At 38.7% G+C, this 14012-nt stretch overlaps 2 protein-coding genes across 2 annotated transcripts in view; one reads left to right on the forward strand and one right to left on the reverse strand.

The window, feature by feature from the left end:
- Fam117b (family with sequence similarity 117 member B) overlaps positions 1–14012 on the forward strand; it is a 113466-nt gene that overhangs the window by 23162 nt on the left and 76292 nt on the right. The window lies entirely within an intron of this gene.
- LOC124980274 (mitochondrial import receptor subunit TOM40 homolog) lies at positions 1183–2343 on the reverse strand. The gene is given in 3 exon segments (XM_047545667.1): positions 1183–1270; positions 1272–2095; positions 2097–2343. Coding segments are annotated over 3 exon segments (1095 nt in total). The 5' UTR covers positions 2280–2343.

Raw genomic sequence — 14012 nt, forward strand, 5'->3', positions numbered from 1 at the left:
AATTCTTTTTTTGGTGTTTTGTTTTGTTTTGTTTGAGGAAAGGGATAATTCTTCATAGTCTGTTTTATTCCGGGAAATAGTATTATTATTGGGCTATATTTTAGTAGAATTTTACTGGTTTTTATTGAAAAAGTCTTTTTCGTTAATAGGTAACATTGTTCCATTTGTGGTTTCTTCTAATACTCCGTAAGCAATTATGTATATTATATATTCAGTACTTTGTTGGATTATTAAATTCATTATGACATGGACATGGGATATTGAGTACCGATCCCCGCCTCCCTTTTCAGAACTGGGTACCAAGGGTTGCTTTTACCACTGGGCCACATCTGTAGTCCTTTTAAAAATTTTTTTAAATTTTGAGACAGAGTCTCACTAAATTGTCCAGACTGACCTTGAACTTACTTTTGTTCCTGTCTTAGCCTCCCGAAATAGCTGGGATTACAGGTATGTGCCATCATGCCTGATACTTTAATGTTTTTGTACACCAGAATTTTGTTGAGTTCACATATAACTTCTTTAATCCCTGTTAGATACTTTGAAAACATGCACGGATTCAAGGGTGTAAATATGGGTACAGCACTTCACGATTTCATCATTTCCAAAAAACAAAAGCATGTTGAACCACAGGCCCTATCAGTGAAATCCAGAAAACTTTTTTTTTTTCAACCGCTTTTTCCCCCATGTATATTGTTTTTTTGTCTTTTTTCATTTTTTCTGTAAAATGTCCCAGTTCTTCCATAACTTATAAACATGATTTATACCGAGGGGTAGAAGGGAAGGTGGGCCGGGCGGGCTGACAGAACGAGGAGCTCCTTTTGCTGCCCCCAGGGCGGCTCGGCGGGGCCCTCTGTGAAGGATGGGGACAACATGACACTCCTCCCTGAGGTTGTCTGGCCGCCTCTGCCCTGGTGCTCAGAATCGAGCGCCCCTTGATTCCGGAATCCCCTCTGGGACCCCAGGCCCACTGGGCTCACAGGCCCTGGCGCTCAGAGTCCTGAAGCGCCCCCTCGGATCCAGGACCCCCTCCTCAGCTGTTGGGGTGGTGGGTCCCCTCCTTTCCGCTCCCCCCCCTCCCAGGAGGGAGGGAGAGGAAGGGGAGGGGCTCAGGTCTCCCTCCGTGGTGGGGAGGTGGAGGAGGAGGAGGAAGGGCTGGAAGGCTGGAAGGCGGCCGGAGTGAGTTCAGCCAATGGTTAGCCCGAAGCCGCACTGGAACTTGTTCTTGCGCTTGTGGTGGTTCAGGAAGGCCCCGAGTGCCAGCGTCAGGGGCAGGGAGCTTCTTCTCCAGCGTGGCGCCCACGATCCAGTTGCTGTCCACAGAGCCTTTGAAGAGGAGGTTGGCCTTGGGCAGGTCCAGCTGGTACCCGAAGGAGACACTGGTGTCCTGCATCCTCGTGCCGGCCTCGAACTCCACGCCCACCTGCAGCTGGTCACTGGCTTTGTGGTAGTAGGTCGCGTGCATGCCTGCTTGGCCCAACGTCACTGTGGCCAACCCGTTGTTCAGTGTGTATTTCCCAGCCAGCGACATGACGGTGCCTTCCTCACCAGGCCGCCGGTGGTAGACCAGCTCGCCACCCAGGGCCAGACACGGCGTGATGCTCTGGAGGTAGTGGGCCATGAGGATTCCTGAACCCACCAGGACGTCTGGGTTCCCCAAGGTGACGGCCGCCGTGAAGTCAGAACCCCGGTACTCCCGGTCCACCTGCCAGTTCACAAACTTGGCCTGCTGGGTCTGGATAGCCATCTTGGACCTGAGGCCAGGGCCCAGCTGGTGAATGACCTGAGCATTGAGGCTGCCACTGTTGTCCATGTCGCCTACCAGCACAGGGGACGCCTCTGTGGGACTCAACTGCTTTGTTCCCACATATGTGACCCCGAAGTGGTAGTTGGATCCCCCGATCGTGCTGAGGGCTACTGTGTGGTTCACCTGGAAATGGTTACTCAACCCTTTGTTGACTGTAAGCTTGACACCCTCCATCTGAATGGGAAACAGCTCCTTGTACTTCTGGTGGCACTCCTCAAACGTGCCGGGGTTGGGCAGGCAGCCGCAGGCCCCGTCGTCGTCAGCCACCCCTGCGGCACTGACGGTGGCAGCCCCCGGGGTCCGGGGTCCGTTCCGAACCTCGACCTGCGCTGGCCCCTGCACCCAGGCCACCTCCCAGCGGCGGCAGCGTGAAGCCCGGCGGCGAGGGCGGAGGTGGCGGCAGACCCACGAGGGCCGGCGCAGGTGGAGGCGGCGGCCCTGCGGGCGGCGAGCTAGCGGCCAACACGTTCCCCATGGTCGCTGGCGGTGGTGCCTGCTCCCGGTCTGGGCTCCGCTCCCACCCCGTGCGCCACGCGCAACCGAACCCGCTGCCGCCGCCGCCACCATCGCTCCGCCCCGCTTAGCTCATTCCAGAAAACTATTTTTATATGCAAATAATATAATACATTTCCATTTGTGTATGTTTCCTATTCATTTTCACAAATAATGACTAATTATTCCATGATCTTTCTGTAAAGGTGGATGTCATTAACTCTGATAATTTAAGTACATTTAATTAATAATTTTTTTGAAGGTGTATGTTTTGACTCAAAGAACATTTTGGTCCCCAAGTTTTGACTGTTCTTTTCACTGCCCTTGGCATGGGCAGTGGTACATGTTAGACAAAACAATAAAAATGTTTGAAAGAATTGACTTGGCACCTTTGTAGAGCTGTCTAGAAGGTCTGTGAACTATTCAGTGATTTGTATAACTAATGGTGTTTTGTGAATAATCAACCCCAGAATTGGCATCAGGTCTAGGGTGAGGCAAGTGAGGCACTCACCCTGGATACAAACTATGGGGACACCAGAGAACTCAGCAATTGAGTTAAGTAGTATTTCACTGAAATATTCTTAAGTACAAAATTTTTCAGAAAACTTGGTAATAAGTTACCAAGTTTTTAAGTTAAGATCTAATAGGGTCAAGATTAAGTAAATTAAGACATGCAAGTGTAGGATTGCATCCTATCTTTAAATTTTTGATAGTTTATTCATTATGGATAATTTATATTGAGTTATTTATCTAGTTAATTTTGCACTCAGGATGAGTGCCTCACTTGCCTTATAGTATTAATCCTGGTTCACTTTCAAGACATGAATCTGCAGGAATTGCTTATGAATTTCTCCATGAGTCAGTGTATTAACCACAAGTTTAGCAGCTTAAGATAATACCCATCAATTACTTCACAGTTATAAAGATAGAAGTGGAGGCAGGAAGGGGTCTCTACTTTATTCTCTCCTCAGGGTCTCACAGGTCAAAATCAAGTATTAGCTGGGTTGAGTTCTTGGCTGGATACTTTTGGGAAGAATGTTCTTCTACAGATCCCTGAGGTTGTAGGACTGAGATGCCTGTTTTTCTTTTGTGTTTTTTTTTTTTTTTTTTTTTGGTACAGGGAATTGAACCCAGGGGTGCTTAACCATTGAGCCATATCCCCAGTCCTTTTTTTATATTTTATTTTTTTTTAGAGACAGGGTCTTGCTGAGTTGCTAAGAGCCTCACTAATCTGCTGAGACTGACTTTGAAGCAATCCTCCTGTCTCAGCCTCCTGAGTTGCTGGGATTACAGGCATGCATCACTGCACCTGGAGATGCCTGTATTCTTGCTGCATGTTAGCTAAGGTTCATTCTCAGCTCTTTGAGACTACTATGAGCCCTTTTCCACATGATCCCCCAATTTTCAAAGCCAGCAATCGTGTGCCTCTCAACTTGGTCTTCTGCAACGAGCCAGAGTGATTAGATTAGGCTCACCTGGGTAATCTTCCTTTTGTTTAATTCCCCACTAACTAATTAGTAACTTTATCTCTGCAAAATGTCTTTTGGCATATGACATAATCATGAATGTGATATTGCATTAGGACGCAAAATCTTGAGAGACGATTTAAAAATTTTGCTTAGTACAATCAGTTAAGACATCAGTAGAAGCTATCAGATGTACCTATTTGGAATTAACCACTTATGTACCCACTCAGATGTACCTTTGTATTGACATATTACAAATAAAAACATGTAAAAAATGCATAATGGTACATTTGTTATTGACTAAAATTTTATGGAAGGATAAATAGTCTTTATATAATTTGTATCTGTACAATTTGCCCTGATAAAATTGGGCATGACAGTACTTGTTACAAAGGTAAAGTCTACTTTTGTGGGTGGTACTTGGGATTGAACCCAGCAACAGTCTACCACTGAGCTACACCCTAAGCCCTTTTTTATTTTCAGACAGGGTTTTGCCAAGTTGATGAGGCGTTCCTCAAATTTACAATCCTTCTGCCTCAGCCTTCTGAGTCACTGGACTACAAACATGTCCCATTGCCCTGGCAGGAAAGCTTTTGATGATAGAGGATCTACTGAGAGGATGTGATGATATAAAAAAACATATTGAGTCTTCATTGTAAACTTCACATATAAAAAAGCAGTTGAATAGAAGGAAATTATTTTAGGAAAATAAACTTGAAAATTGAAATCATTTACCTAGGGTTTTTAGAATACTAATAAAAAATAAGTTGACTTGATGGAGTTCTGCATTGTAAAAATATTATGTTGATAGCAGACTTGTTGGTATTATTCTTTAACACATACATACATACTGTGCATGTGCATATAACTCCAGGTGTGAGGATGAAAGGGGCAAAGACTTGAAGAATGGGAAGCTCACCTTCCATATCAGTTTTTATTTATTTTTTTAATTTTAATTTTTTTTCTTTTGTCTCCACATTTTTTATTCAATAGCTATATACAATGGTGGGATTTGTTGTAACATATTTGTACATGCATGCAACAGAACAATACAATTTGGCCAATACGATTCCCCTATATCTTTCCTTTCCCTTCCCTGTTCCCTTTATTCTACTGTTCTCCCTTCTATTTTCATGAGACCCTCCCACTGAACAGGTGTCTTTGAATTTGTCCCTCTTCTACTTTCCGTTTCAGACCTTCATTGCCTCACATCAACATTATTTCCAAAACTTCCTAGATTCAGTTTTTATTTTTAGTTGTATTTATTATGTATTATATTCTGGAAAAGTGTGTGGTGTGATACTGCTTGTTTCCAGTAGTGGGTGGAAAGGGGTAGTGGATCACATATAACTTCCACACACTACTTTATTCACTTCTCATTTATTATTATTTTTAAACATTACCTTTCATTTTTATAATAAAAAGGCTAATCAAAAATCTATTTGTATTATAGTAGTGATTTAAAATGGAGTAACATATCTTTTTAAAAGGATTAAAAGCAATAAAATTATAACAGCTCAGACTTGCTCTGGGACTCTATTTAGACTATTTTAGTAAGTTTTTATTTTTAAAGTACTTCAGAAAAAACTTCATGTGTGTTTTCTCTGTTTTCATAAGATAGGTGATGGTATTCTGTTCTTGAGTCTAGTTATTATGGTGAATTCAGTAGTTAGATCTGTGTGAACAGCTGTGTTATGGTGTCCAGTGCAACTTTTTCTGATATGTCTTAGACTAATCTCAAGATAAACTTTAGCCAAATGGCCTCATAAGGTAGTTTAAGGGGCTAAACTAAAAACCACAAGTTGATTATCTAGTTAAAGAGGCATGCTCTCTGTGTTTATTTCTGCTAGGTTTCAGTTTTTTGAGGCCTTTGGGATCTGACTGGTAAGACATAATTGATAGGTGACATTGAACATGGTTGAACCACTGGAAAGAGCAGTGGAGGAAGTTTCAAAGTGAAGGCAGTATGGCAAAAGGACTATTAGAAGTAAAATCAAGTTGAGGCTGGTATTATGGCTCAGTGGTAGAGTGCTCGCCTGGCTTGTGTGAAGCACTGGGTTCTATCCTCAGCACCACATACAATAAATAAATGACGGTTTGGTGTCCATCTACAACTAAAATACAAATATATGTGTGTGTGTGTGTGTGTGTGTGTGTGTGTATAAATATGTAAAATCACTCTTAAGTCATTTGTGTGTGTGTGTGTATGGTCAAAACAATTAGGTTCTAAAATTTTGGGGGACATCACTGGTTACATCATTGTTCACAACTACCTTATATGTAAACTTCAGTTTTTCTAGAATCAAAACATTTAGAAAGTACCATTTTTAAATAATTCTGTTCTTTTTAAGGAATAATTACTAATAATTCTCTGACATAAGATTATTTCATATTTTTATTGGTGAATTGTAATGATACATAATGGGGGGATTCGTTATTACATTTTTATTTATTTTTATTGTAAACAAATGGGGTACAACTTGTTTCTCCTTTTGTACCTGAAGTAGAGGCATACCATTTGTGTAATCATACATTTACATGGGGTAATGGTGTTTGATTCATTCTGTTATTTTTCCCTTCTCCCCCACCCCTCTTTTCCCTTATACAGTCCCTCCTTCCTCCATTCTTGCCTCCCTCCCACCCCCCATTATGTATCATCATTCGCTTATCAGCAAGATCATTCATCCTTTGGGTTTTTGAGATTGGCTTATCTCACTTAGCATGATATTCTTCAGTTTCATCCATTTGCCTGCAAATGCCATAATTTCATTATTCTTTATGGCTGAGTAATATTCCATTGTGTGTGTGTGTGTGTGTGTGTGTGTGTATATATATGTGTATATATATATATATATTATATATATCTCACAGTTTCTTTATCCATTCATCAACTGAAGGGCATCTAGGTTGGTTCCACAATCTGGCTATTGTGAATTGAGCAGCTGTGAACATTGATGTGGCTATATCTCTGTAGTATGCTGATTTTAAGTCCTTTGGGTCTAGGCCAAGGAGTGGGATAGCTGGGTCAATGGTGGGTCCATTCCAAGTTTTCTAAGGAATCTCCATACTGCTTTCCAGAGTGGCTGCACTAATTTGCAACCCCACCAGCAATGTATGAGTGTACCTTTTCCCCCACATCCTCTCCAACACCTATTGTTGCTTGTATTCTTGATAATCGCCATTCTAATTGGGGTGAGATGGAATCTTAGTGTAGTTTTGATTTGCATTTCTCTTATTACTAGAGATGTTGAACATTTTTTCATATATCTCTTGGTTGCTTGTAGATCTTTTTCTGTGAAGTGTCTGTTCATTTCCTTAGCCCATTTATTGATTGGGTTATTTGTATTCTTTGTGTAGAGTTTTTTGAGTTCTTTATAGATTCTGGAAATTAGTGCTCTATCTGAAGTATGAGTGGCAAAAATTTTCTCCCACTCTGTAGGTTCTCTCTTCACATTACTGATAGTTTCCTTTGCTGAGAGAAAGCTTTTTAGTTTCGTTGTTAAATATTCATACATGCACGGCATGTGACAATACACTGCCCAGTATCATTTCCCAGTATTTCCCCTTTCTCTTCTTTTTTCACACCTGGTCCCTTTCCTTTTTCCTACTGATTTCTCTTTGATTTTCATGCAGCCACCCTCAACTTTTCATAAGGATTTATTTAAAAGAACATTTCAAAATGTTTTTGTTTGTTTTAGTTGTAGATGGACACGGTATCTTTATTTTATTTATTTATGTATGCGGTGCTGAGGATGGAATCCAGTGCCTCATGCATGTGAGGCAAGCGCTCCACCACTAAGCCACAACCTCAGCCCCTTAATAGAAAATTTTAAAAAGTAATACAGGGCAATAGTTTTGGATAGATTGTCTTCATTTTCTGGCTCAGTAAAGAAAGGGGGAAGGGAAAGGAAATAGCACTTGGATGTATGCTTTGTGCATTGGATGGGTACCTATAAATTAGGCTACATTTATTTTCATTTTGTAAATGAGGATACCTGAGCCCAGAGAATTAAGTATTAATTTTTAAGAATTTAGTGTTTCAGTGTGGTCTATATACAAAATGCAGTTTCGTTCATCCATAAGGAATGAAATTATGTCATTTGCAGGAAAATGGATGGAATTGGAGATCATCATTTTAAGCAAAATAAGATTCACTCAGATAAGTCATGTTTTCATTCATTTGTAGAATCCAGAGAGAAAAAAAAGGAAAAGAGTGCTCATGAAAATAGAAGGGAGACCATTAGGATAGAGGAAGAGTAAGGGGAAAGCAAGGGGAGATACTAGGGAGTGAAATTGATTGAATTATATTGTGTAAATGTACAGATATGTCAGTAAAACTCACTTTTCATAATTAATATGAATCACAATAAAAAATAATTTAGTATTTTAGTTGCATGTAATAGTGCATACCTGTATTCTTGCTATTTGGTAATCTAAGGCAGAAGATCACAAGTTTGAGGCCAGCCTTGGCAATTTAGCAAGAACCTGTCTCAAAGAGGCTGGGGTTGTAGTTTAATGGTAAAATGCCCCTGGGTTCAATCCCAATACTGCAAAAATAAATGAATGAATGAATAAAACAAAATAAACAAATAAGTAATTTAGTATTTCAGAGAATTTCTAAATGTAGGATTTCCACTTATGTCTGTGTAATTTTAAGGTCCAGTTTTTAAAATTTTGCTCTAGTGTTACATAACATAATTTAGCTAAGGTGAACCTATCAGAAATTGGTATGGTACTAAGCTGAATATTTTGAAAGAACACCAAAATAAGACATACTTGATTCTAGAAGTTCCTTACATTCACAGATTCTGGTTGAAGCATAGAGAATAAATACAATGATAAATCAATGGACAGGAATAATCTGGAAAAATTGGTAGAATTGTTTGGAAAATAGGGCATTTTAGATGGAAATGTTTTTATCCTCTTAAATCCACATCCTGATTTGGTAAATACAAATGTTATGCCAAGATGTTAGAAATTTCAAAGCAGATATTTCAAAAATAAAGCAGTGGTGATTCTAGAAGGAAAAAAAAAAAAACCCTTTAATCTTTTAAAAAAACACATATTTTTCTGTACCAATCATGTAATCAGTATGGGTGGGTCTTCTTATTTTCCAATAAACTTTTCAATGTTACATAGTGTGGAAATCCACAATTGCTCTCTTTTTATTGTCAGAAGTGCAATAAAATGTTAGTTCTACAAAATAAGAGAGGATAAAGTTTGCTTATTTTGGGGGGTAAACCAGAAGATGTTTTCTCCTGAAATTTTCCAGATGATTTTTCTGGATATTACTTTGTTAACTGAATCAAACTTGAATTATAAAAACAAACAAAACAACAATAACAAAAACTATCCTTGGGGGTATTTTGGCAAATATTATTTGGAACATAATTAAGAAAAATATTTTTCATATTGTTTCAAATGGGAGATTTTCAGGTATGTCTGTGTGAAAGTGAATCATCTTTCAGAAAACATGCTAGATGAGTATTGCTTTTTTTCCTTCTTTGAAATCTTTATCTGTGAGTACTTTATTGGGTCAAAATGAAGCAATGTGTTGGACTCGGTGGTGCACGCCTGTAATCCCAGCTGCTCAGGAGGCTGAGACAAGAGATCTTGAGGTCAAAGCCAGCCTCAGAACAGTGAGGTGCTAAGCAATTCAGTGAGAGCCTGTCTCTAAATAAAATAAAAAATAAGGGCTGGGGATGTGACTCAGTGGTTGAGTGCCTCTGAATTTAATCCCTGATACCAAAAAAAAAAAAAAAAAAAAAAGCAATGTTAAAGCAAAGAGCTTTATCCAGTTTGTTGGATTTTTCCTTTGGTTAATGTGGTATTTTTCTAGACTTCTCTTTGCAAATGCCAACCCACCTTAAACTAAGTAGAATGAAGAAATCTCTGTGAATACTGAAGAACACGCATAGATCTGGCCACAAGAATAGAATGGGTTCAGTACTTCTAATAATCTTTCATATAGGTCTGTCTGTCAGCTTCATTCTGACCTGTTGTCTCGATCAACAAGTATTTATTGAAGTACCTGATATGTGCTAGACACTATTTTAGTTGCTGGGGAAAAAAGTGGTGAAATAAGACAAAGTTTCTGTCTTCAAGGAGTATACTTTCTAATGCAGGGACTTTCTCTGTATAGCAGGGAACAGGACCACAGACATTCCAGACTTGTTTTCATCTGTAAGAACCCACAAGGCAGGAGGCTGACAGCCTCACTAATTCTAGCTAGAAAATTTCCAGGGAAGGACTATATTAGATTGTATGCCTGTTCCCGAATCAGTTACTGTACCCAGAAGGCTGAAGTATTGTTTTTAACTTAGCCCTAGTCATGTTGTGCTCAGTGTTCAGGGACTAAGGTCTGTTACCAAAAGATGTCGGGGAGCTGGGGGAGTGAGTATACTGAGCAGGCATATGTAGTAACTAATCCATGGTGTTTGCATTTTGAAGTTTGATTTCTTATATTTAAAGCTTCAAATACATTTGCCAAGTATGCCAAGGATTACTAAATTTGAAAGTTTGAAAGTATTGGTCTTTTTCTTAGTTTCAGTTTCTAAATCTAGGATCATTGTGATCTTCAGTTTGATGTCCAAAGAGCCAGACAAATAAGTTAATAATTTTAGCATCTTGCTTCCCATGTAATTGACCATATTGACAGGAGAGTTATAGTATTGTAGTCTAATGACATAGTTTGGAAAATCAGTGCTACATGGTGTTTCAGTATGGGTTCTATCAAAAGAAGACCCTGAGGCAACAATCTATTTGGTGTCAAATAATTCATTTAAAGAATGATCCCAGGAAGGGACATTGGAGAAGTAGGAAAGAGACAGGGAAGGGTTGAAAATCTATAGGAAGCATTAATGAGTAGTATTCCACAGTGGCTAACTAACTAGACTTCAGTCCCACTCAGCACCTTCTGATCGATGGTATGGAATATACCTTACATAGAATTGTCTCATTGAGGGTAGTTATTTGCTACCTCCTATGTCTTATTGGTTGAAGTTTCTGGGAGTGTTAAATCCAGGGCACTTCTCCTTTCCCGGATACCAAACTTAAGTGTGCCCCTTCAGCTAGAGAGCTGTCGGGGAGAGAGAGGCAGAGGCTGAGAAATTGTCTAGGGAACTGGCCTTAGAAACTGCAGCTCTCTATAGTGGCTGTGAATGGATGTGTGTGAGCATTGATAGATTCAGCTATACATAATGAAAGTTACAGTATATCCTCAAAATAGGTGAAATTTTATTGATACATCACAAGCAGTATAAAATATAGGGCAATTACTTAGTCACAAAATTGAGGTTTATTATTTTTATCTAAGTCATTAATGTCAAACATCTAACAAAGAAATGCAGTGGAGTTTCTTAATTTCCCCTTTAATGTTTTGGCAGCACCAGTGTGTAAGTTTTAAAAGGATTTCCAATGACTAATTTTTCTAAATGATTAAAATTGCTGTTTCATATAAAACTTTCACAATTTCCATTGATAATATGTTCTTGAATCTAGTCTAAACTTTTAAAAATAAAGTTTTATTATATGGGGATTTAGATACGGGGCTTATGTACTTACAGCATTTTCAAAACACAGTGTTCAGGAACCGTCTTATTTTTGTCCTGTGTATGTGAAAATCTTCTGTAGTTTCAGCTGAATAAATGAGTCTGGAAAAGCCAGCCAGTAGAGAAGGGTCTGTTAACATGAGGCATCACTCAACACCAGGTATGTTTTTATGTCTCTTTTTATGTGACTCAAGGTCAAATTTTACATTTAAATGAAATCTTGTTGCAACTATAAACAAGGCAGCACTGTATCTACTTAAAATATGAAATGAACAGAGTTTTGTTGTCAAGGTAAAAAAAGGAAAGATGTAGAATACATAGGTACACAATATATCTACAATATGTACAGAGTTATGTATAGTATGTATTCATTTGAGTAAAAATATATCCACATGTATATTTCATGTTATATGCATACACACACACACACACACACACACACATATATATATATATATATTTATGCATATGCTCACACACACACATAAAGCTAGTGGACTGAAACCAGTGCACAGTGCTTGTTAGGACCGGTTGTGTACCTCTCTTCCCAAGTTCTTGGCTAGTGACTTGTATTGGTTTTATGAAATCAGTCTGATTCTGTTTTTATTTTTCTAGCAAGTTGGTTGATAAACATTTACTAGTAGCCCCTATGAAGATATAAATAAAAAACATCTCTTGAAGAATGCACAAGAGGTTGGTAACTTCAGATTCAGGGATAGTGGGCATAGATAGGCATGAGATTGAGATCATACCTTTTCAGTTTTGTTCAAAGTAAGTTAATTTTTATTCTGAAATAAATATGTAAAACAACCAGAAAATTTAAAAAATCTTGTTATCTTCAAAATAGATTTATAATTGTGTTAAGAAGAATTTTTGTTATAGTTTTGGTTTCTATACTAGACTGTGCTTTGAAAATAGTAGATATTTTTAAATTTTAAATAGGAAATTGTAATATTAAGAATATATTGCTACTCTGGAAAAGGATATCCCCCTCCTGCTAACTTCCAGATTACTTTAGTGATAGGAAACCACAAAGAAAATTCAGGGCATCATGCCAGGAATTAGATTTTGTACTAGGAAGCAAACCTTTTCTCTAATGGGTCACATAGTAAATATTTTGGAATGGTGACTTACATAACTCAATTATAATCTATTCTCTTTTTTTAGTTGTAGCAAGAAGGCATCTATAGAAAATAAATAAATGAGAATGGCTGTGTTCTAATAAAACTTTCTTTATAGACACTGAATTTTGGATTTCCTATAATTCTCATATGTCACAGTGTTATGGTTTGGATATAGGTGTCTCTTAAAAACCTCATGTGTTGGAAATATGATTTCCAGTGTAGCAGTGTTCAGAGGTGAAAAGATTAGATTATGATAGTTGGAACCTCATCAGTGGAATAAACAACTAGGTGTTAACTATAGGCAGGTTGGGCATGGCTGGAGGAAGTAGGTCTCTGAAGGCATGTTCTTGGATTATATCTTGTCCCTGACTTCTCATTTTTTATCTCTATGCATCCCTTTTGGTTATGAACTAAGCAGTCTTCCTTCACCATGCCCTTCCACCATGATGTTCTGCCTCACCTAGAGCCTAGAGCAGTGGAGATGACTAACCATGAGCCCCAATTAAATTTTTCTTCATCTAAGTTGTCCTTCTCAGGTATTTTGGTCTCAATGATGAAAAGCTGATAGCACACACGAAGTATTCTATTTTTTCAAGCACTTAGAAATGTAACCATTCCTAGGTGATCCATGGGGTTTGCTGACTCCTGCTATACACTGCAGGTATAACGACAGAGGAGAGTCTTTCTTCAAGGATCTTACAGGCTAGCATGAGAGATGAGATGAGTTCAGTACATAGTAGCAAATGCTTGAGTCCTCAGTCCTTGGGGAACACAGAAGAGCTGTTCCTGGCCTAGAAATTTGAGGAAACCTTACAGAGGATGCTTGAACTGGGTCTTAACAGTAGATTGACTTTTGTCAGGGATAAAATGAGAGGAAAAGATACCTTTGCCAGATGGGTCAGGCTCAGAGGACTGTAGTATTATGACTTTGATATAGAAACTGTGAGACTTTTTCATCTAACCATATACTTTCCCCCATCTACGTGGCATGATCACACTGGTCATATTTTGATTTTGTTTTTTTTTTTTTTTTCCTGAAGTACCCTGTTCTGCCTCAGGCCCTTTATATATTCTTTATCCTGACTGGAAGAGCTCCCATCATTCCTAACTAATTGATATTCATTCTGTAGGTCTCAATTTTTGACATTTTCTATTTTACAAGCCCTTTAGAAGCCTTTAAAATGAAAGTTAATATTCTTTTTTATATTTTCTATTAAGAGTTTTCAAAATATTCTTCAGAATTTTTTTGTAGTGATGCACACATGAACATATGCATGCATGGTGTTAATCAGCTTTCCATCACTGTAACAATATACCTGAGATAATTAATGTGTAAAGATACAAGGTTTATTTTGTCTCATAGTTTGAGATTCTAGTTCATGATCAGGTGGATCCATTGCTTTTAGGCTTCTGGTGGGGGTGCCAGATGGCAATGGTTGGGGAGCGTGTGGCAGGAAATATGAGAGAGGACGAGAATTGGGTCCTGTGATCCCCTTTGAGGGCACACCCCCAAAATGCCAAACTGTAGCACTCACATACATATGAGTGGGGTGTATGTGTATGTATGTCTACATAT

This window comes from Sciurus carolinensis, chromosome 3, assembly GCF_902686445.1.
Source record: "Sciurus carolinensis chromosome 3, mSciCar1.2, whole genome shotgun sequence".
Lineage (NCBI taxonomy): Eukaryota > Metazoa > Chordata > Mammalia > Rodentia > Sciuridae > Sciurus > Sciurus carolinensis.